The sequence below is a fragment of the Heterodontus francisci genome, chromosome 9 (genome assembly GCF_036365525.1).
Source record: "Heterodontus francisci isolate sHetFra1 chromosome 9, sHetFra1.hap1, whole genome shotgun sequence".
In the NCBI taxonomy this organism is placed as follows: domain Eukaryota; kingdom Metazoa; phylum Chordata; class Chondrichthyes; order Heterodontiformes; family Heterodontidae; genus Heterodontus; species Heterodontus francisci.
This window is the reverse complement of record NC_090379.1, coordinates 41,475,907-41,498,582: the sequence shown is the minus strand read 5'-3', so window position 1 is coordinate 41,498,582 and position 22,676 is coordinate 41,475,907. Positions and strand designations below refer to the sequence as shown.

At 43.3% G+C, this 22,676-nt stretch overlaps 1 protein-coding gene across 3 annotated transcripts in view; it reads left to right on the top strand.

The window, feature by feature from the left end:
* The window catches only part of mdga2a (MAM domain containing glycosylphosphatidylinositol anchor 2a), a 990,949-nt gene that overhangs the window by 498,723 nt on the left and 469,550 nt on the right, over positions 1-22,676 (top strand). For 2 of the 3 annotated variants that reach the window (XM_068038888.1, XM_068038887.1), the window contains one exon: positions 1,704-2,009. The exons of the other annotated variant lie outside the window; for it this stretch is intronic. In XM_068038888.1, the coding sequence (XP_067894989.1) occupies positions 1,704-2,009 (306 nt within the window). The remainder of the gene's footprint in view (positions 1-1,703; positions 2,010-22,676) is intronic. 3 annotated transcript variants of the gene reach the window in all.

Genomic DNA, 22,676 nt, shown 5'->3' with positions numbered 1-22,676 from the left:
TAATATATACCACAAACAGCAAGGGACCCAAAACTGACCCCTGTGGAATGCCACTGGAAACAGCTTTTCATTCACAAAAACATCCGTCGACTATTACCCTTTGTTTCCTGTCACTGAGCCAATTTTGGATCCAACTTGTCACACTCCCCTGTATTCCATGGGCTTTTACTTTTCTGACCAGTCTGCCATGTGGAACCTCGTCAAATACCTTACTAACATCCATGTAAGCAATATCCACTTCACTACCCTCATCAATTCTCCTTGTTACTTCCTCAAAAAATTCAGTTAAGTTAGTAAGACATGACCTTCCCGTAACAAATCCATGCTGACTATCCCTGATTAATCTATGCCTTTCTAAGTGGCAGTTTATCCTGTGTCTCAGAATTGATTCTAATAATTTACCCACCACCGAGGTCAGACTGACCGGCCTATAATTATTTGGCTTATCCCTTGCACCCTTTTTAAACAATGATACAACGTATGCAGACCTCCAATCCTCTGGTACCTCGCCTGTATCTAGTGAGTATTTGAAGATGATCCTCAGAGCATCCGCTATTTTCGGTCCCTGTTGATGTCAGGAATGGAGGCGTACAGGGCCTGAAAATTACGAGGCTGGGCAGTGTGCCAGCTTCCCAACCCCATTCCCGATGGTGATCATTTTGCCCGACGCAGTTTTGGGGCCCACCTAGCCCTGTGGGCAGGCAATTAGGCTCATTAAAAGAATCGTTAACGTTAGGTAATGGAGGCAGACTGGGATTTTCCAGTCAACCTCCAGTTTCCTGGTGCGATGGGGGGACAGATCAATTGCCTGGAAGCAGGCATCCCTTGGCAGGCTGGGATTACCAGCACTCCTGGCAGGCCAGGCCCTCCCTGCCTGCCTGGGTGGGGGTACAGCCAAAGGCCTCCCTGTAGACGGGCCTCCCCCCAAAACCCCCACCTCCCTCATCCCACAGCAATGGCCTGGCTGCTTTTTGTCTGAAATGTTTTAAAATGTGTCTGAGGCGGCACTTTCTTGATGCACCCTCCCAGTTACCTTATACTGTAGCCGGGTGCTTCTCTGAAGTTGGAAGGCCCTGATTTTTCCTCTAGTTTCTAGATCCCACCTGCTGCCCTGATTTCGACAGGGAACCTGTCTCCATGCCAGTCAAGGGCTCACCGACATGAAAATCTTGACTTTATTCAGTTTTCCACTGGAGGTGGGCTCGGGAACTGAAAACGGTCCCGACTCCTGTTTCCCGCCTCAGTGGGGAAAATTCAACCCATAGAATCATTATGGCACAGAAGGAGTCCATTCAGCACATGAAGTCCATGCTGCCTCTCTGTAGAGCAATCCAGTCAGTCCCATTCCCCTGCTGTGTGCCCGTAGCCCTGCAAGTTTATTTCCCTCAAGTGCCCATCCAATTTCCTTTTGAAACCTTCGCTTCCACCACCCTGATAGGCAGACTTCCAGGTCATTACCACCTGCTGCATAAAGAGGTTCTTCCTCACATCCCCCCTGCATCGCTTATCCAAAACCTTGTGTGCTATGATCAGATCAATAAGGTGAAACAGTGAAATCTGGGAGCTATTAATAAATAATATGGATGTTGTGATTTTCCAATTAATCGCTGTTTAACCTCTGTTTCCAGTACTCAATTCATGATGCTGCAATGGGATGCAGAGTCAGTCGGTGAAATTGAGTTGTTTTTATTTCTGTTTACAAGTTCCGCCAACTCTATCTGTCCCAAAAGGAAGGTCACCAATGGTTGCTCGAGAAGCCGACACGGTGGAGCTGCAGTGTTTGGTTTCTGGGAAGCCCAAACCCATAATTCTTTGGTCCCGCTTTGATAAGGAAAAGGAAAAGGAGCTCCCAATGCCCGATGGCTCCATGCAAACGGAAAGCTATGATGGATTACTACGCATCGTGAATGTGTCCAGGGACATGAATGGAATATACAAATGCCAAACGAGCCAGTATAATGGATTTAACGTGAAACCAAGGGAAGCAGCTGTGCAGCTTATCGTGCAGTGTAAGTAATTCATGTTTCTCTTTGTACAATAACTTCCTGGACATTAATAACTATTGATCCTTTCCAGCTAGAGCAGGTGAACAATATTCAGCAGTCAAAATATTGTCTCGAGCTTTTTTCTATCCTGTCAGGCACTAACAATTATAAATGCAGCTTACTCCTGATAAGCATACAGCCAATCAAATTATTACCCATTTATAGAACCTTGGTTCACAAAAAACACTTTAAATTCATTCCTATTAAACAGATGTTTTAATTCAAGTGTTAAGTTTCTCAGTATTCATTTCAGCTTTATGCATTCACTGTCTTTCACATAAAGATCCTTTTAAAGATCCTATTTTGTACCAGTGCTTTGCTTTAGTATCTTTGCAGTCTACAAAATGAAAGATTTTGAAGGACAAATATGGTATGACAGTCACTTCCTTTTTTAGACTGGACAAGCCTTAATCTGAGCACAAATACATTATCAGACAAGGTAATGCGTTCAATCCAATTCAATTGGGCTAAAACATGAAATGACTGCAGATGTTTCAGGTTCCTCTGTGTACGTTTAAAGTAAATCTGGTCAGATGATATGATCCTCAAGGATTTGTCTGCAATGAAAAATTGTGAAGCGGATTGATGGACACTGAAAAACGGCTCCAAATCAGGTCTGCTAGGTTGGAAAGAATAACATGTCTTTACCAGTGTAGTGTTGGGAAGTACAGCCTTGAAGAACACATGATAAGTTTTGTGCCTAGTCTACTAGTGATCAATGTGTCATTATGTTTCCCCACACCATGCAAATGATTATTTTCCGTGGTTATCGCTTGGTACCCAGAAGAACGCATTGAAAATGAATTGTAATGGAAACAGAGTTTGGTACCTCCCTCTCGTGACACGTGCATGGAATTTTAATATGTGGGTTGGAGAAGAGAGAAGCACTTGCTAGTTTAAAAAGTGTGAATTCCTTTTAAGACATTCTAAAGATTTTTCATAGCAAGTAAGTATCTGGCTGTGAATTCAGCAAGAAAATAAAACTGCTGCAATGTATGGCCTCGTGTAGATGTGATCTACAATGGACGCAAGGAAACATGAAGAGTTCTGGTTTTACGCAAACGATAAAATCATTAATTGCCTCTTCCAGGGAGCTGTTATGCTATTTATGAGCTGTGCTGTCCAATGAATTAATGGCAGCTTTTCTCCTATTAATTTATGTTAGCAGGGAAAAAAATCCACATGATAATGTTACGAGAACTTTTGTTTTACAAAGACCACATATTGATCATAATGGCATACATAACTTTCAGTGCCATATTTATTCAGCAGATCTTCCCAGAGGGACGTTCAAACACTGCAACAATGTTATTAATTGGTATGGAGGATGCATCTAGGTAAATAGCTTTTGCTGATTGTTTAAAAAGAGTTTCAAATCTTTAGTTTCTCAGCACAAGTTCAATGTCAAGGAGTCTGCTAAAAGACACCTTGCCCGAAAAAGAAATCTTCCCTTTATTCGAAATGTACTGAACTATCATTCCTGTTGCCAGTCACTCTGTGCTATTTGAAACTATTAATGAACATTACTTTTCTGCATGACTTGCTCCAGTGGTTTGATGTTTTCTTTTCCACACAGTGCATAGGAAAAGAAATGTATGGAATACCTGAGCACTTTGTTGAAATGTCTCCAAGCACTTCAAGTGAATTGCTTTGAGAATGGACCAACTGTTGTTATGTTGGCAAACAGGGCAGCCATTCTGTGCCAATAACATTCCACAATTAGTAATGAGCTAGTTAATTTCATTTTTGATGGCTTTGGTTGACTAAGTCACTGAGAGAATTCTCTGTTCTTTAAATGATGCCACGGGATCCATAACATCTATCTGAACAGGCAGTTAGTGCTGTGGTTTACTTTCTCATTTAAAACATGGCATTTCCAACTAGAAACTAGGAAGGACAAAGCAGAGGCACTGGTTATACATTCATAAAAAATTAAAGTAAAAAGGAATAGAGTCAAGAAACTGTTTTGACTTGTGTGTGAGTCGAAAACAAGAAGGGTTAAATATAAGATAGGTACAAACAGTTCAAATTTTTCTTTTAAAGTGTAATTTCTTGAAATAAAGAATGGTGATAATGTGGAAATCGCTACCACGTGGAATAGTTGAAACACGGTCGCACCTTTTACTGTTAGCCTGGTTCAATGGGCAGCACCCTCAACTCTGAGTCAGAAGGTTGTGGATTCAAGTCCCACTTCAGACATTTGAGCACACAATCTAGGCTGACACTCTAGTGCAGTACTGAGGGAGTGTTGGACTGTTGGAGGTGCCTTCTTTTGGATGAAATATTAAACCAAGGCCTTGTCTGCTGTCTCAGGAGGATATCAAAATCCCATGGCACTATTTCGAAGAATAGGACAGGAGTTATACCTGGTGAGCTGGCTGATATTTTTCCCTAAATCAACATCACAAAAATGGATTATCTAGTCATTGTCACATTGCTGTTTGTGGGAGCTGTTCGTGGGTCTGCAAATTGGCCACCACATTTCTTACCTTCCACTAATGACTGCACTTCAAAAGTTAGCTGTAAAGTGCTTTAGAATGTCCCGCGGTCATGAAAGGCACTATGTATATGCAAGTCTTTCTTTCGTTGATGCATTTAAGGGAAGTCTTGATCCATATATGATGGAGAAGGAAATAGGGATATAGGGGGACAAAGTTGTATGGAGGCATATATGGAGTATAAACACTGGCACAGACCAGTTAGGAGCATAGAAACAGGAGGAGGCCATTCAGCCCCTCAAACCTGTTCTGCCATTCAATGAGATCATGGCTGATCTGTATCCTAACTTGAACCACCTGCCTTTGTTCCAAATCCTTTTATGCCATAGCTGGCAAAAATCTATCAATCCCAGTTTTAAAATTATTAATTGAGCTATCATCTACTGCTTTTTGTGGGAATGAGTTCCATACCTCTGCCACCCTTTGTGGGAAGAAGTGTTTCCTAACCTTTCTCTTGAAAAGTCTGGCTCTGATTTTGAGGTTATGTCGACCTGTCGAGCTGAAATGCTCGTTTCTGTGCAGTAGATTCTACGTAATTCTATGTAACACAGTAATGCATGCAATGTTAGCCAAAAGTCCTTTTGTACAATCTTCTGCCCCAGCAACAAAAAAGCTACCAGTTAATGCTAGGTAACCTAGGACAATTCCTAAAACTTCCAAAGCAGAAAACAGTAGTAAATGTTCCATTTGGACTCTGCATTCAATTGCATAAGAAAGACCACATGAAGCCACAACCATGTAGCTTAACAGCTCTATAACTCTAGGCACGAATTTCTAAATAGAATCATCCGCAAAGCTGATTTTTTTTTAGCAGCAGCTGTGCCACAAAGTACCACATGATAGTCCATACCCTGTCTTTTATAATGGGGCGTTCAATGGGAAAGGAGATCGAACCGAGTTTGAAATGAATTATTGATTCGCGCTGCCCATTTTACACTAATATCCAAGACCAAATTAAACACTAGTGCATTCATACCAAATGTTGTTGAACTGTCCTGTGCAGTTGATTGTATGATAGAAATGCACAATATCAAAGCCTTATGAACTGTATGACTAATTCCATTGATGAATTTTGGAAAACACCTATTTGGCACTCTTCCAGTTCTTCGTCAACTCTGTCCAAATGGTATTTATTTTTGTTCAAAATAATTCTCTCTTAGTCATTTGGTAGTACAGAACTTGAGAATTGCGGAAAATGGAGACACGTCTTGCAAAATTCAAGACACTGCGTCCAACATTGGATGTGATTGCGCGATTGGACAACATTTGCTAAACAATCCACAGTGTGCTAAGAATTATGTTGACAACCAATTTAAGATTGTCATTCGGGCTTGCAGCATGGCGCATTTGCGTGTACTGGAAGCTAAATATATTAATACACAGGTCCCTGTTCTTTGCAGACAGAAAGAGCAGGTATACAGATTGCGTCTGTTTCAGCTGAACAAAATAAGTGATAGCCATTCGCTGGTTCATTCCTCAGGGCAATGCCTTGATCAACCAGAGTCAAGCTGTCTGATCTAAATTTCAAACAAAGCTTGGCAATTAACTATCAGTCACCATAAACTGGTGCATTCTCCATGGCGACACCTCTACCAATCAGAGTTCACTTGCCAACCAATCAGCACTCTCTTCTCATGCAGTATAAATTGTTGTTTTCCCTTACATTGGTTATTCTTGTGATTTGTCCTGATGAGTGCAAGACAAAATGCTTCGACATGTCTCTATTTTCAGCAATTCTTTCTTAATCCAGTGATGGATGAATCAAATCGGCAGTGAATGTAAAACGAAAACTCTGATTTAAATTATCAATTAAACTATGAGTTTTCTGCTTGAGTACTTGTGGATCATTCAGGGCCTGAGGAAATGTTTGCATTTACATTATTAAAAGTTGTGGTGTCTCCTAACGGTATTATCCACATTTCAAGAGAAAATGGAACACAATAGGCTGCATTTAAGACTGCGCTGCCGAAATAGATGGCGGGCATAAAAAAATGTAATCCACACGCACGGGGACCATGTCGCGGAGCCGCCACGATTTCAAATGAAGCGGCCTATTAGCATGGCCATGGTGCCCACCTCCCCCGCAATGCCGTGAAGGGGCTGGCGATCCGTCGTGGCAATGGCGTCTGGTGACATTGCACCATCGCCGGCACCATTTTTAAAGGGCTTACAGCCCTCAATGTACATTTAAAATGTAAAGGAACATTGGATATTAATTTTATAAAAATGCATAAAATAAGTTTTCCATGCCCTCTCTCACTCCCCCAAAGGCATTGCACATCATTCCTGCCCTTTTCACCCCTGGATTACCTAACGTGAAAATTTGAACTTCCCCCCCCCCCCCCCCCCCACCTAAGTTTGAAACCTTTATCCTTTACCTCTTCCCAGCACACCCCCTCCAACCAATCTGAGGCGTTGTAACCCCACTCCCCCCTCCTTCACAGAGAAAAACACCTCCTCCCTCCCTCCCTACAGGTGTTGCGCCACGTTTCCCCAAATGGGGATTCGAAGGCGTGGCATTTCTGACCGCCAGAATAAAGATTGCACCGTGTTGCCTGAATCGCTGCGGTCTGCATGGTAAATAGGCATTAACATATTTTAATGTGGGTCCCGTCGCCGAGTGGCAGGGCGGCCACCACGAGGCCCTGCCGCCGCTGCCAAGATCGGTACAGGGCCTGCCAGCATCGGGGTCGGTGGTGGGCCTCCTCCGTTCCGATCTTCATTGTCCCTGCCACCGTTCCTGGCGTAGGAGAGGCTTTAAAATCCAGCCCTATATACTTATTCAGAATGTATCCAAGAAATTACTTTATTTAGAAGATAATATACAGTGGTTAACAACAAATGTGTCATGGGTAATAAGATGGGTGTGATGAGAAAATCAACAACGCAAGTGTATTTTAAGTTAAAGATATTAGAACAGGACAATGAAAGTACAGTGTATACAGGATACACAAAAGCCATTTTTAGTAATATAACATCTCTTGTGTTTACTCTTCACATTATAAAAATAAGTAGAAGCAAAGCTCAAGCCTAGTTAAGTAATTTGTTGCATCATATCCTCCACAGCAATTGTTCACATTCTAGATTAAACACAGCACAGGTAAAGAATATAAATCTAAAATGCCCATATTCTAAAACATGTCGGTGCGTGTGGCCTTGGTAGTAACATAATCTCTGGCTATGTAAATCATGTTCACAATGTTGTCTGGACTCAACCATGTTGTAGTATATATCGGTTCTTCTTAATGTAGTTAAAGGGAAATTAAATGCCCTGTTTACAAAGGGAATTAAAGTATTAGGAAGATTGTGCGAGTGATCTAAACTAATGTATTCATGTGTGGAAGTGACACCAATGTCTATTCATTGGTTTTAATTGGTGTAATCAGGGGAGTTCGATGTGCTTTTCATATGATAATGTAATCAGAGACCCAATTTGTTACATTACTTGAGGTAGTGACACCTGGGGTACAATTGAGATGTGCTTACAGGTAAATTGTCTCCTGTTAAGAAGCTTTAACCCAGAAATTTTGAATAATATTTATATTATAATTTTTTTAAAATGCTAAATGATATGAATAGGATAGTAATAGATCGAGAAGATGTACTAAAAATTAGCATTACTGAAAGTTGGTAAGTCACCTGTGTAATAAATTTGAAGTTGCTTTGGGCTGTATGTTCAATAGTTTGAAACTCACTCCATATTGGTAACAGTTAATGATATTTAAGCATAAGTGAGACTTAATACATTACAATAAGCAACAATTCAAAAAGAATTGAGAATTATATTACCCAATATTGTCTTTGGGTAAAAGGTGTGGCCCATGCCCTATTCCTCCTATTCACATATGTGTCTACACCTGTCTGATGTCCTTTCTGGCTAAACTGAGAATGACCCAAACCTTCGAGGAGTTCGCAAGCTTTTTGCTTCTGAGGCCCCCCTCCCATGTTATAAAACAAATCCATGGAACCCCTGTAACACAAGTATTTTTACGATATAAAAATTAGTTATAAAATTAAACTTGTATCTATTATTTTGGTTTGAAACTTGTTGCAAAAATTCTGTCAAAATGTGGGGGTATCTTCAACAAGTACAAACATATGTCATGCTCAATCTTCACCCTGGCTCAGTGATGCTTAAATTTGTAGATAGTAGCTGAGGTTGATAGATGGATACTCTGTGGTTGGTAAACTGTCACTGTGAGGTTAGTAGACTGTCAGTGTCCGGTTGGTTAACTGTGATTGTGCAATTGGTAGACTGTCTCTGTGGTTGGTAGACTGTCACTGTGAGGTTGGTAGACTTGTCATTGTGCGATTGATAGACTGTCACTGTGAGGTTGCTGGACTGTCGCTGTGTGGTTGCATAGTCATTGGAGCTGATAGAGTGCTGATGAGACCAATGCTTTTGAAAGCCATACCAGCTCTTGCTTTTCCTCTTTTCCCTTATTAACGTGCCGGGCAGCGTGCTCCTGCTGAAACTGGACACTGTCTCCTTGACAATACACGCTACATCATTGACCATGGGGCCAAGCAGCAATTTCCGGTTTCTGGGGATAGGGACTAAAGGCAGGATTTTATGCTGGTGACGGGGGTCTCAACATCTGTAAAAAGTGACCGGGAGGCCCACCAAATCTAGTGCCAATCAGGCACTTAAGTGGACAGCGGTGGGCCTTCCACGGGATCAAGGACCCCGGCACTGGAAGTCCCGCCCTCAGACAACTGCTGGCCAATCAGAGGCCAGCAGCTCTTTCACTGAGCAGTGCCACCATGGAGGCAGTGGCTGCTGCTGGAGGAGCACCTACTAGAGGCCCAGGAGCGGTGCTGGACCCAGGCCACAGGGAGGGAGGGGTCTCTCAGGGGAGGGGCTTGTAGGGAGGTTGGTAGCAAGGACAGGGGGGTGGCCCCTTCCCGATATCGGGAAGGCAGTAAGTGCCTTTTAATGAAAGAACCCGCCCCCCCCCCCCCACCCCCACCCCCACAGCTGGGAAGCAGCCTACACGGTTTTTCATTCCGTGCTTCCCGTGTGGCGACAGGACCACCCACTGCACAGCTAGTTGTGGCGGTGGTGGTATGAGGCCCTTAATTGGGGATTAATTGCCCAGTGAAGAGCCTCAACTGGCGATGGGACGGGAAGGCCATTCACAGGCCTTCCTGCCTCAGACTAAATTTTGGCGGATGCAGGAAGATGGCAGGAACCATCCTGCCCCCACCCAACATTGACCCCGGACCCCATGATGTCTCATGGCATCAGGTCAAACATGGGCATGGAAACCTCCTGCTGATCACCACCTACCGCCCCTGCCCCTGTTCCCCCCCCCCCCCCACCTTAGTTGCTGAATTGGTACTCCTCCATGTTGAACACCACTTGGAAGAAGCACTGGGTGTGGCAAGGGCACAGAATGTACTCTGGGTGGGAGACTTCAATGTCTATCACCAAGAGTGGGCATGAAGATGGCAGATGGAGAAAAAATAATTCGGGACAAAATTAATAGGCACATGGACAAATGCAGGTTAATTAAGGAAAGCTAGCACAGATTTGTCAAGGGAAAATCATGTTTAACTAACTTGCTGAAGTTTTTGAAGAGGTAACAGAGGGGTTGGTGAGGGCAATGCAGTTAATGTGGTGTACGTGGACTTCCAGAAGGCATTTGATATGGTGCTGCCCAACAGACTTGTGAGCAAAGTTATAGCTCATAGAATAAAAGGGACAGTAGCAACATGGATACGAAATTTGCTCTGTGACAGGAAACAGAGAGTAGTGATTAATGGATGTTTTTCTTGGTGGAGGAAGGTTTTGTAGTGCAGTTCCCCAGGGGTCAGCTTTGGGACCCTTGCTCTTCCTGATATATATTAATGACTTAGACTTTGGTATACAGGACACAATTTCAAAATTTGCAGATGATATGAAACTTGGAAGCATTGTGAACTGAGAGAAGGATAGTTTAGAACTTCAAAAGGACGTAGACAAGTTGGTGGAATGGGTGGACAAGTGGCAGGTGAAGTTCAATGTGGAGAAATGTGAAGTGATTCATTTTGGTAGGACGAACATGGAGAGACAATATAAAATAAAGGGTACAATTTTAAAGGAGGTACAGGAGCAAAGGAACCTCGGTGTATAAGTGCAGAAGTCATTGAAGGTGGCAGGACAGGTTGAGAGAGTGGTTAATAAAGCATACGGTATCCTAGGCTTTATTAGTAAGGGCATAGAGTACAAGAACAAGGAAGTTATGTTGAACTTGTGTGAGACATTAGTTCAGCCTCAGCTGGAGTATTGTGTCCAGTTCTGGGCGTTGCACTTTAAGAAAGATGTGAAAGCATTTGAAAAAGTGCAGAAAAGATTCACGAGAATGGTTCCAGGGATGAAGAATTTCAGTTATGAAGATAGATTGGAAAAGTTGAGACTGCTTTCCTTGGAGAAGAGAAGGCTGAGATGTGATTTGATAGAGGTATTCAAAATCATGAGGGTCTGGACATAGTAGGAGAAACTGTACCCATTCATGAAAGGATCGAGAATGAGAGGGCACAGATTTAAAGTAATTGGCAAAAGAAGCAAAAGTGACATGAGGAAATCTTTTTCACGCAGTGATTGGTTAAAGTCTAAAATGCACTGCCTGAGAGTGTGGTGCAGGTAGGTTGAATTGAAGCATTCAAAAGGGAATTAGACTGCTTCCTGAAAAGGAAGAATGTGCAGGATTACGGGGAGAAGACAGGGGGGCACTAGGTGAATTGCTCATTCAGAGAGCGGGTGCAGACACAATGGGCCAAATGGCGTCCTTCTGCGCTGTAATAATTCTGTGACTGCTGGCTGAGTCCTAATGGACATAGCTGCAAGACTGGGTCTGCGGCAGGTGGTGAGGAAGCCAAACAAGAGGGAAAAACCTACTTGACCTCGTCTTCACTAATCTACCTGTCGCAGATGCATCTGCCCATGACATTATTGGTAGGAGTGACCACTTCACAGTCATTGTGGAGACGAAGACCTGTCTTCACATTGAGAATACACTCCATCGTGTGGTGTGGCACTACCACCATGATAAATGGGATAGATTTCGAATAGATCTAGCAACTCAAAACTGGGCATCAATGAGGTCAATCAAGGTAGTGCAATAGATGTATATATGGACTTTCAGAAGATATTTGACAAAATACCACCTATTAAGAAAATGGAAACCCTGTGGAATTAAGGGGAAGTGGTTGTATGGCTCAATGACAAGAAGCAAAGAGTGGTGGTTGATTTGAGGTTTTTCAGGCTGGGAGGTGGTTTGCAGTGGTGTTCCCCAAGGTTCAATTTTCAGGTCCACTACTCATTTCAATTTTCATAAACAACCTAGACTCAGGTGCAGGGATTGGCATTACAATGTTTCCAGATGATAGAAAACGTGGCAAAGTTGTGGATAGTTATAGGCTTCAGGGTGATCTAGACAGGATGGTGAAATGGGCAGAAGCATAGCAGGTGCAGTTCAATGTGAAGAAGTGTGGCACTTTGGGAGGACTAGTATTGTAAGACAATATACTATAAATGGCATGATTTTGGAAAGTGTAGGTGTCCATATGCATAAATCATTTAAGATGGTTGAAAAAGTGTATGGGTTACTTGGGTTTATAAATAGAGGAATAGAATATAAACCACAAATTAGGCCACAGCTGGAGTATTGTGGATATATCTGGGCACTGCACTTCAGGAAAGATGTAAAGGCCTTAGAAAGGGTAAAGAGGCTTTTTTTTGACCAGAATGTAACCTGAGATGAGAGACTTCAGCTCTGAGGAGAGATTGGGAAAGTTAAGACTGTTGTCCTTTGAAAAGAGAAGGCTCACTGTTGACCTAATAAAGTTTTCCAAGATGATAAAAGGTTTTGAGAGAATAAATAAAGGAAAAACTATTCCCTCTGGCAAGTGGGTCAATAACAGAAGTCATAGATTTAAAATCATTGGCAAAAGACCTAGAGGGGAGATGAGGAGAATGTTTTTCATTTGGAGGCTTGTTGAGATCTGGAATGCTCTATCTAAAGAGGTAGTGAAAGCTCATTCCAAAAATAATTTTAAAAGGGAGTTGGTCAGATACTTGAGGATGAGAAACTTACAGCGTTCCAGATAAAAAGCGGGGGTGTGGGACTAAACATGACCGCTCTTTCAAAGAGCCGGTATAAGCACGATGGACCAAATGATCTCCTTTCGTGCTGCATATTTCTATGTTTCCATGAAATCCCCAATGGTTCAATTGGTAAGTGTACTGCTCATGTGAAACAGTCCAAGGTGGAGTTGGACATTTCGAATTCAGTGCATTGGGGCAAGGGGGTGGTGAGTGGTTACTGGAAGTAAATTAAGGATGTTTAGGGAAGGAGTGTTGGGAGAATAGCATTTGGTGCAGGAAATTTAGACACTTTGTTGTGCATGTGGAGTGTAGTATTGGAGGCTAGCAAAGCAATGTTGAGCCTGGAGGTAAGGGCAAAGGCAATCATCGATCTTTACCATCCCATGTAATTGTACAAGGATTTGATCACAGAGAGAGAGAGCCATGGTACTGTTTAAGATAGTCCAGCCAGATCTGGCGATGGGGTAGAGGTGGGAATTGTACCGGGGCAAGTGGTGGGAGATTAAAGTGTCAGTAAGCAAGCTGTTTAGTAGGTCAGCAGTGAGACAGAAATGGAGAAGACGAGAGTTGGGCAATGCTAATCAGTCCCAGTGATCTGATCATCTTGACATAGTATTACATAGAATTTATAGCACAGGAACAGGCCATTTAGCCCAACTGACCAATGTCAGTGTTTGGAATCCACATGAGCCATGTCCCAGTCTAATTGCCTTTTCCCACCCTACCCACTATATCTCTATTCCCTTCTCCCTCATATATGCATAATGTTCTCTCATAAATGCATCAATGCTATCTGCTCCAACCATTTCATTTGGCAGTGAATTCCATATTCTTAAGTCCCCGTAAAAGAAAAAAAAATTCTAAATTCTTTTTGTTCTGTTAGTGGCGATTATATAAAGGAAGATTGAAGCCTTTGAAAATTGACCTAATTCTGCAGCATCTTGTTCTGGACTCATCCCATGTACAAACCATTTCTCCACACCTAGCCCACTGAACCCCCTAATAATTTTTAAAACCTCTTACAGATCTCCTCTTAGTCATCTCTGTTCCAGAGAAAAGTATTGCAGTCTGCTTAAACTTTCCTGATAGTGGCATCCTCTCAATTCTGTTGGCATTCTTCTCTGAATCTTAAATGTGATGGACAAGACCACCGATTCACAGAGACTAAATAATTCAAATTCTGTTTTTATTAAATGGGATTTTGGATGTTTTATCATGGTTTTGTGGATTGAATTCTATATTTCCTTCTGTTTTCCCAAACAAACCATAAATCACTGGCCTTGGTGATGCATTAATGGAGATACTGGTAAAGCTGTTCTAAGCTGCTCTGTTACTACGGTTGCTATCTTGCCATGAGGCGATAACATCTGTTCAACAATAGTCACGTTCTCAAATCACTGTTGTATTCATTGGCATATTACACTTTAAGCCTTTTACTGGCATTAACCTGTCTATAGGTTGAAATACCTCTTGGACTGTATTGAGCTATATTTAGGTTTGCAGTAAATCTGTGTGTTATTTTCTATAAATAAACAACACGTAAAACAAATACATTTCAAGTAAGACTTAGCTCATTCATTAGTCACTGTCATTGTGAGCTCAGAATTATGTAGCCTGAGACTCATTGGCATTCATACATTAGTACAGATTCAATCTTAGTCCTATATAAACTTTACTTCATGAATATTCATTTTTGGTATAAATAATACATCTAGACTGCTCTACACTAATTTATGGAGAGCTCTTGTCAGTTGTGCTATGGACTGGCTAGACAAAATGCTTTTCAAAATGGAGTATGACATCCAAGCCCAGTACAAGTGGCAATAATACCGTAGCTACAGTTAAAGCCACCTCAAGATTCCAACTGTATTTTTATCAATTGGTCTTTGTAAAGATATTGATCTTTAGACCAACAATATTATGGAAGAATGTTGAACAATTAATGCCCTCAGGTCATTTTGATCCAATTATGTAAGAGTATAGGAACAAAAACAGGCTATTCAGCCCTCAAGCCTGTTCCACCATTCTATCTGATCTAAACCTCAACTCCATATACCTACTTTTGGAAAACAATCCCTCAACGCCCTTATCTAACAAAAATCTATCAATTTCAGTCTTGAAAATTTCAGTTGACCCAACATCCTCGGCCTTTTGGAAGAAGAGAGTTCCAGATTTCCAGTACTATTTGTGTGAAAAGATAACTTTCTGATTACACTCCTGAATGACTTAGCTCTAATTTAAGATTATATCCATTTGATTTCTCATCAGAAGAAATAGTTTCTCTCCATCTATTCCATTGAATCACTTTATCATTTTTAAGACCTTGATTAAATCATCCTCTCAATTTTCAATTTCTCTCTCAGAGGACTATAAACCAAGTTTATGTAATCTGTCCTCATAATTTAATTTTTAATTACTGTTTGTATTTGTGCACTTTCTGTTGGTGATTTATGTACGTGGACACCTCAATCCCTTTATAAATCCGCAGGTCCCAATTTCTCACTATGAAGAGAAAGGTAGTCTGGTTTGTCTTTCTTGGAACCAAAGTGGATGACCTCACACTTACCAACATTGAATTTTATATTTGTGGAATGTCAAATTTCTCCACTAGAATAAAAAAAAATTCACATTTTTAAAATATTTTTTGAAGCTTGTTTATATTTCAGCTTCTACCTTAGTCCTTTGTATATGTCCTATTCATTAATTTTGCTTCCTGTAAAATTAAATTGAAATAAACAGTGAAGGATAATCTGTGTATTTAACTTTCCTGGTTTACTGTCTGAGAAAATACTTCAATGTAATTGGCTGCTTACCCTCCTTGCTAATATCACTGTTGCTGGACGCCAGGCAATTCCTTGACTTGGCGTCAGATTCAAACTGGTCACGAAAGAGGAAATCATGCCACAAAGGTTGCTAGATCTTTGTGTGCAGCTTGCTTCAAGGGCAGTAGCGAGCGCCATTGCTTCGTCGGTGACCCGCAAAATCAGAGAATCATAGGGCTGAATTTTGTAGTTCGGCAGCGGGCACAGAAAATGCACCCGACACCCACGGAACACGTGCTGCCGTGCCAACGCGATACTGTATTGGGTGGCCACTTTACATAGTCACGGCAGCCCCCACCCCCCAATCACGGGGGAGGGGGGCAACATTGGCGACACCATTTACAGCGTCTCTGATGCGAAAGAAGGTGCTGGCGCCATTCTTAAAAGGCTGCCACCCTGCAGACGGTTCCACAAAGTGCAGAGTTGCCCCCTTCTCACCCTTCCCTATACACAAAGTGCAGAGTTGCCCTCTTCACCCCCCCTTCCCTATACACATAGAGTTTCCCCCTTCCGTATACACAAAGTACAGAGTTGCCTCTTTCCCCTTCCCTATACACAAAGTGCAGAGTTGCCCCCTTCCCCCCTTCATTATACACAAAGTACAGAAATTCCCCCTTCATTATAAACAAAGTGCAGAGTTGCCCCCTTCCCCCCTTCATTATACACAAAGTACAGAAATTCCCCCTTCATTATAAACAAAGTGCAGAGTTGCCCCCTTCCCCCTTCATTATAAACAAAGTACAGAGTTGCCCCCTTCCCCCCTTCATTATACACAAAGTACAGAAATTCCCCCTTCCCTATACACAAAGTGCAGAGTTGCCCCCTTCCACGCTTTCACATACACAAAGTGCAGAGTTGCCACCCCCCCTTCCCTACAAACAAAGTGCAGAGTTGCATTTTCCCCCCTTCCCTATATGCAAAGTGCAGAGTTGTCCCCTTCCCCCACTTCATTATACACAAAGTGCAGAGTTGTCCACTTCCCCCCCCTTATTAGACACAAAGTACAGAGTTGCCCCTCCCCCCTTCCCTACAAAGTGCAGAGTTGCATTTTCCCCCCTTCCCTATATGCAAAGTGCAGAGTTGTCCCCTTCCCCCACTTCATTATACACAAAGTGCAGAGTTGTCCACTTCCCCCCCTTATTTGACACAAAGTACAGAGTTGCCCCTTCCCCCTTCCCTACAAACAAAGTGCAGAGTTGCATTTTCCCCCCTTCCCTATATGCAAAGTGCAGAGTTGTCCCCTTCCCCCACTTCATTATCCACAAAGTACAGAGTTGCCCCTCCCCCCTTCCCTACAAACAAAGTGCAGAGTTGCATTTTCGCACCCTCCCCCCCCCCTCCATACACAAAGTGCAGATTTGCCCCATTCCCCCCCCGATCCCTATGTGCAAAGTGCAGTGTCGCCCCCGTTCCCTCCTTCCCCACCTTCCCTATACACAAAGTGCAGAGTTGCCCCTTTCCCCTTCCCTATACACAGTGCAGAGTTGCCCCCTTCCCTTTGTGCAAAGTGCAGAGTTGCCCCCTTCCCCCCTTCCCTATACACAAACTGCAGAGTTGTCCACTTCCCCCCCTTCATTAGACACAAAGTACAGAGTTGCCCCTTCCCCCTCCCTACAAACAAAGTGCAGAGCTGCATTTTCGCACCCTTCCCCCACCCCCATACACAAAGTGCAGAGTTGCCCCTTTCCCCCGATCCCTATACGCAAAGTGCAGAGTTGCCCCCTTCCCTCCTTCCCAATATGCAAAGTGCAGAGTTGCCCCCTTCCACCCTTCCCTATATGCAAAGTGCAGAGTTGCACCTTCCCTGTACAGAAAGTGCAGAGTTGCCCCCTTCCCTCTACACAAAGTGCAGAGTTGCCCCTTTCCCCTTCCCTATACAGAAAGTGCAGAGTTGCCCCTTTCCCCTTCCCTATACACAAAGTGCAGAGTTGCCCCTTCCCCCCCTTCCCTATACACAAAGTGCAGAGTTGCCCACTTCCCCATACACAAAGTGCAGAGTTGCCCCTTTCCCCTTCCCTATACAGAAAGTGCAGAGTTGCCCCCTTCCCTCCTTTCCCTATACACAAAGTGCAGAGTTGCCCCTTTCCCCTTCCCTATACACAAAGTGCAGAGTTGCCCCTTTCCCCTTCCCTATACACAAAGTGCAGAGTTGCCCCTTCCCCCCCTTCCCTATACACAAAGTGCAGAGTTGCCCACTTCCCCATACACAAAGTGCAGAGTTGCCCCTTTCCCCTTCCCTATACAGAAAGTGCAGAGTTGCCCCCTTCCCTCCTTTCCCTATACACAAAGTGCAGAGTTGCCCCTTTCCCCTTCCCTATACACAAAGTGCAGAGTTGCCCCTTTCCCCTTCCCTATACACAAAGTGCAGAGTGCACCCCTTCCCCACCTCGGTGGCTTCAGCTTTCCCTGGACAGGAAAGGGAAGGCACGTGAGTGCCTCTCGTTGCACTGAGAATCAGGAACTGACGGTAAGATCGTTGCGATTTACATTTTAATTCATGCAAATGTGTTATTTAAATATGTTAAATTGGATTGTCTCGCAGAGCAGTGGAAGGGCCACCATGGAGCTTCCCTGCCGCCAGGTAGATCGGGCCGCAGGGGAGGCCATAAAATTGAAGCGGCAGCAGCTGCCACGGCACCCAACATTGGGCTGGGAGCAAAATCCAGCCCATTGAATTGTTGCAGCACAGAAGGAGGCCATTAGGCCCATCATGTCTGTGCTGGCTGTCTGCAAGAGCAAGTCACCTGGTTCCACTCGCCTGACTTTTCCCCATAGCCCTGCACATTTCTTTCTTCAGATAATTTATGCAATTCCCTTTTGAAGATCTTGATTGAATCTGCCTCTCAGGCTGTGCATTCCACATCCTAACCACTCGCTGCATCAAAACATTTTTCCTCATTGGGCTTTTGCTTCCTTTGCCAATTACCTGAAATCGGTGTCCTCTGGTTTGTGAATATTCCGCCAATGGGAACCATTTCTCCCTATCTACACTGTCCAGACCCTCATGATTTTAAACACCTCTATCAAATCTCCTCTTAATCTTTTCTCCAAGGTTGCGCTGCCGATCCTGCTGAGCTCTCTAATTGGCCAGCAGCTCTTGGAGGTGGGATTCCCGTCTCTTTAAATCCTTTAAAATTTTAATTCAAAAAGACCAGAGGATCACTCCGGGGTGGGTGGGGTGGGGGGTAAAGCATGAGAAGGCTGAGGTGGGGCTCCCCCCGACTTTTTGGCCCGAGGCTGGGAATCCCACTCCAGCACAAAATCCAGCCTCATAAGTCTGACCATAACAAAACCACCTGGGCCTTCCTCTGTTTCCAGGTGTTAAACATTGCAACTCGAATCTGCATTTAGAGCCCTGGCTCCCTGTTTACTATCTGAGATTCTGAGAGAGTGAAACCCATTGTCCTTTAGGTATTACAACCTTGCACCCTGCTTTCAAAAGGGTCTTTGATCTGGGTTCCTTGTTCTCATGGTAGCCAAGACCTCTGGCTAGTCTCTGGGCAGCTTTTGTATGAAGTCACGTGACTCCTCCGAATGTCCATTTTGCACTGCATTAAAGATCAGAGGTCCTAACACTCCCCTGGTGAACCCCACTATATACCTTTCTCCAGTCTGAGAAACAATCATTTACAACTACTGTCTGAGCCAATATTCTGCTGAAAACCATCAGCTTCTTGAGATTTCTATCTCTTAAATCTCATGATATTCACCATTCCCACTTTTTACTTATATTAAATTCATGACGTTTCTCCCCTTGACTATTTTCAAGTTCCCTTGTACCACTGTTATTTTAACGTCTTACGTTACTGTGAAAATGGGTAGAAAGTATTTATTTAACAAGCCTGCCATTTCCATGCATCCATTCTAGTCTCTTGTGCATCTGTCTTTATTAGGCCCCAATTCCTTTACACCATTCCATTTCTCTTAATATATTTCTAAAAAAATCTTTTACTGTTAACTTTGCTATCGTTTGTAAGTATTTTCCCTCCATGGGCAACTATTTGTTCCTATGTGCCTTATTGTCACTCATGGTTACCCTCCTTTGTGTCATCCTTTGTGTACATATCACGAGAACCTCTTACACAAATCCAGTTCCACAGATGATTCCCCTTCTACCCTCACCTGTTGCTTCCTGCCCTGCTTGCTGATGGTCACCCGGTCTCCTTTAACAGATGCTTTCCTCTTAGCAACATTTGGAGTAACCACCCTCTGGAATGTCTGCTCCAGAAAGTGTTCTCTCTCTTCTTCTCTCTCTCTCTCTCAAATTTTGTGGAGTGTTCCCTCTGCTCGAGGAATGCAACTTTCATACATTAATTTTTATATATATATATGTGCACCCCACATGGTACGTGAGTCCAGGCAAGTCCACATCATGCATGCCATATACATCACTTTAGACTCTGATCCTGTCATACCTACTAATATACTTAACCAAATAGAATTTCTTTTTAGATTAATCTTTATTGAGTTATTGAATTGAATTATTTCTATTCACTCAATCTAGTTTATTATTTTACTTATGTTCTGTAAGTTTCTTTTTTTCCTAGCCCCTGAAGTTATCACATTGTAAAAGCTATAAATTAGTGTTTAGATGATTACTTAAATATATATTTAGCTTTCTGTGCTGACCGCTGCTTTCCACTTGTAAATTAATGTTTCTCGTGGGTAGAAGGTGCAGCTGTGGGAAAAAACAATCCAGAATGGATTGTGGGGGCTTTTCTTATGAAAAGGAAGTAGCTGATTTACCTGCCAGTACTTTTTTTTTATTCATTCATGGGATGCAGGCGTCACTGGCCAGGCCAGCATTTATTGCCCATCTCTAATTGCCCTTGAGAAGGTGGTGGTGAGCTGCCTTCTTGAACCGCTGCAGTCCATGTGGGGTAGGTACACCCACAGTGCTGTTAGGAAGGGAGTTCCAGGATTTTGACCCAGCGACAGTGAAGGATCGGCGATATAGTTCCAAATCAGGATGGTGTGTGACTTGGAGGAGAACTTGCAGGTGGTGGTGTTCCCATGCATTTGCTGCCCTTGTCCTTCTAGTTGGTAGAGGTCGCGGATTTGGAAGGTGCTGTCTGAGGAGCCTTGGTGCATTTCTGCAGTGAATCTTCTGGATGGTACACACTGCTGCCACTGTGCGTCGGTGGTGGAGGGAGTGAATGTTTGTAGATGGGGTGCCAATCAAGCGGGCTGCTTTGTCCTGGATGGTGTCGAGCTTCTTGAGTGTTGTTGGAGCTGCACCCATCCAGGCAAGTGGAGAGTATTCCATCACACACCTGACGTGCCTTGTAGATGGTGGACAGGCTTTGGGGAGTCAGGAGGTGAGTTACTCGCCTCAGGATTCCTAGCCTCTGACCTGCTGTTGTAGCCATGGTATTTATATGGCTACTCCAGTTCAGTTTCTGGTCAATGGTAACCCCTAGGAAGTTTAAAGGTGGGGGATTCAGCGATGGTAATGCCATTGAATGTCAAGGGGAGATGGTTAGATTCTCTCTTGTTGGAGATGGTCATTGCCTGGCACTTGTGTGGCGTGAATGTTACTTGCCACTTATCAGCCCAAGCCTGGATATTGTCCAGGTCTTGCTGCATTTGTACACGGACTGCTTCAGTATCTGAGGAGTCACGAATGGTGCTGAACATTGTGCAATCATCAGCGAACATCCCCACTTCTGACCTTATGATTCAAGGAAGGTCATTGATGAAGCAGCTGAAGATGGTTGGGCCCAGGACACTACCCTGAGGAACTCCTGCAGCAATGTCCTGGAGCTCAGATGATTGACCTCCAACAACCACAACCATCTTCCTTTGCGCTAGGTATGACTCCAGCCAGCGGAGGGGTTCCCCCTGATTCCCATTGACCTCAGTTTAGCGAGGGCTCCTTGATGCCATACTCGGTCAAATGCTGCCTTGATGTCAAGGGCAGCCACTCTCACCTCACCTCTTGAGTTCGGCTGTTTTGTCCATGTTTGAACCAAGGCTGTAATGAGGTCAGGAGTTAAGTGGCCCTGGCGGAACCCAAACTGAGCATCACTGAGCAGGTTGTTGCTGAGCAAGTGCCGCTTGATGGCACTGTTGATGACACCTTCCATCACTTTACTGATGATTGAGAGTAGGCTGATGGGGCGGTAATTGGCCGGGTTGGACTTGTCCTGCTTCTTGTGTACAGGACATACCTGGGCAATTTTCCATATTGCAGGGTAGATGCCAGTGTTGTAGCTGTACTGGAACAGCTTGGCGAGGGGCGCTGCATGTTCTGGAGCACAGGTCTTCTCAGTGATGGTGACACAGTATACAAATTCCTGGCCTCTGATTCAACAGCAGCAACTTGTATTTATATAGCTCCTTTAATGTATAATAAAACGCCCCAAGGCACTTCACAGGAGCATAGTAAAGCAAAATTTGACTCTGGGCCACATAAGGTGTTATTAGAGCAGATGGCCAAAATTGGTCAAAGAGGTAGGTTTTAAGGAACATCTTAAAGGAGGAAAGGGAGGTAGAGAGATGGAGAGGTTTAGGGAGAGAATTTCAGAGCGGAAGATGCAGTCACCAATGATGGAGCGATTAAAGTCATTGTATTTTTTTTACAGATTTTTACGAATAAAGTATATTTTTGCAAAAGGATTAAAGTCATTGTATCATGCTGTATCCTAATTAGCGAATCCAAGTATTTGGGCAAACTCTCAGCAGTCATCCACTCTGAAATGCTTACCAATTTTGAGGCATTTCAGTTCCTTTGAAAAGTTGGTGCTGTGAAATATTTTGTGTAACTTCAGTTGTTAAATTTATAAGCCTAATTCCCAATGATGTAATAGGGTTCATTGTCTTAATTTCTCAGATAACAACTTCCTCTCACTGAGGCCATCCCAGTGATCTGCTTCCCAATCCAGAAGTGATGGGTCTAAGTTGCGGAGAATGAAACTTCTCGGAATGAGGAGTTTTATCTCATGGAAAGGAATAATCTGACTTTCCTCCTTAATTTATACCTCCTCACAAGCAGCTCTAACATGTGCCATGAAGGAAGGGATATCAGAGTAAGCAGTCTGCTGATTGGGTACAGACCAAATTCTAAATCAGTTTTAATGTCTCTTTTTTTTGTTTTGCTTCTGCAGTAAATGTCAGATATGTATTTATTTCTCGTAACTGCCATGGATGCCTGCTGTGATTAGATTAACATAAAATTAAAAATTACACAGCAGCAGGTATGAGGAAGCCATTAATCTTCCTG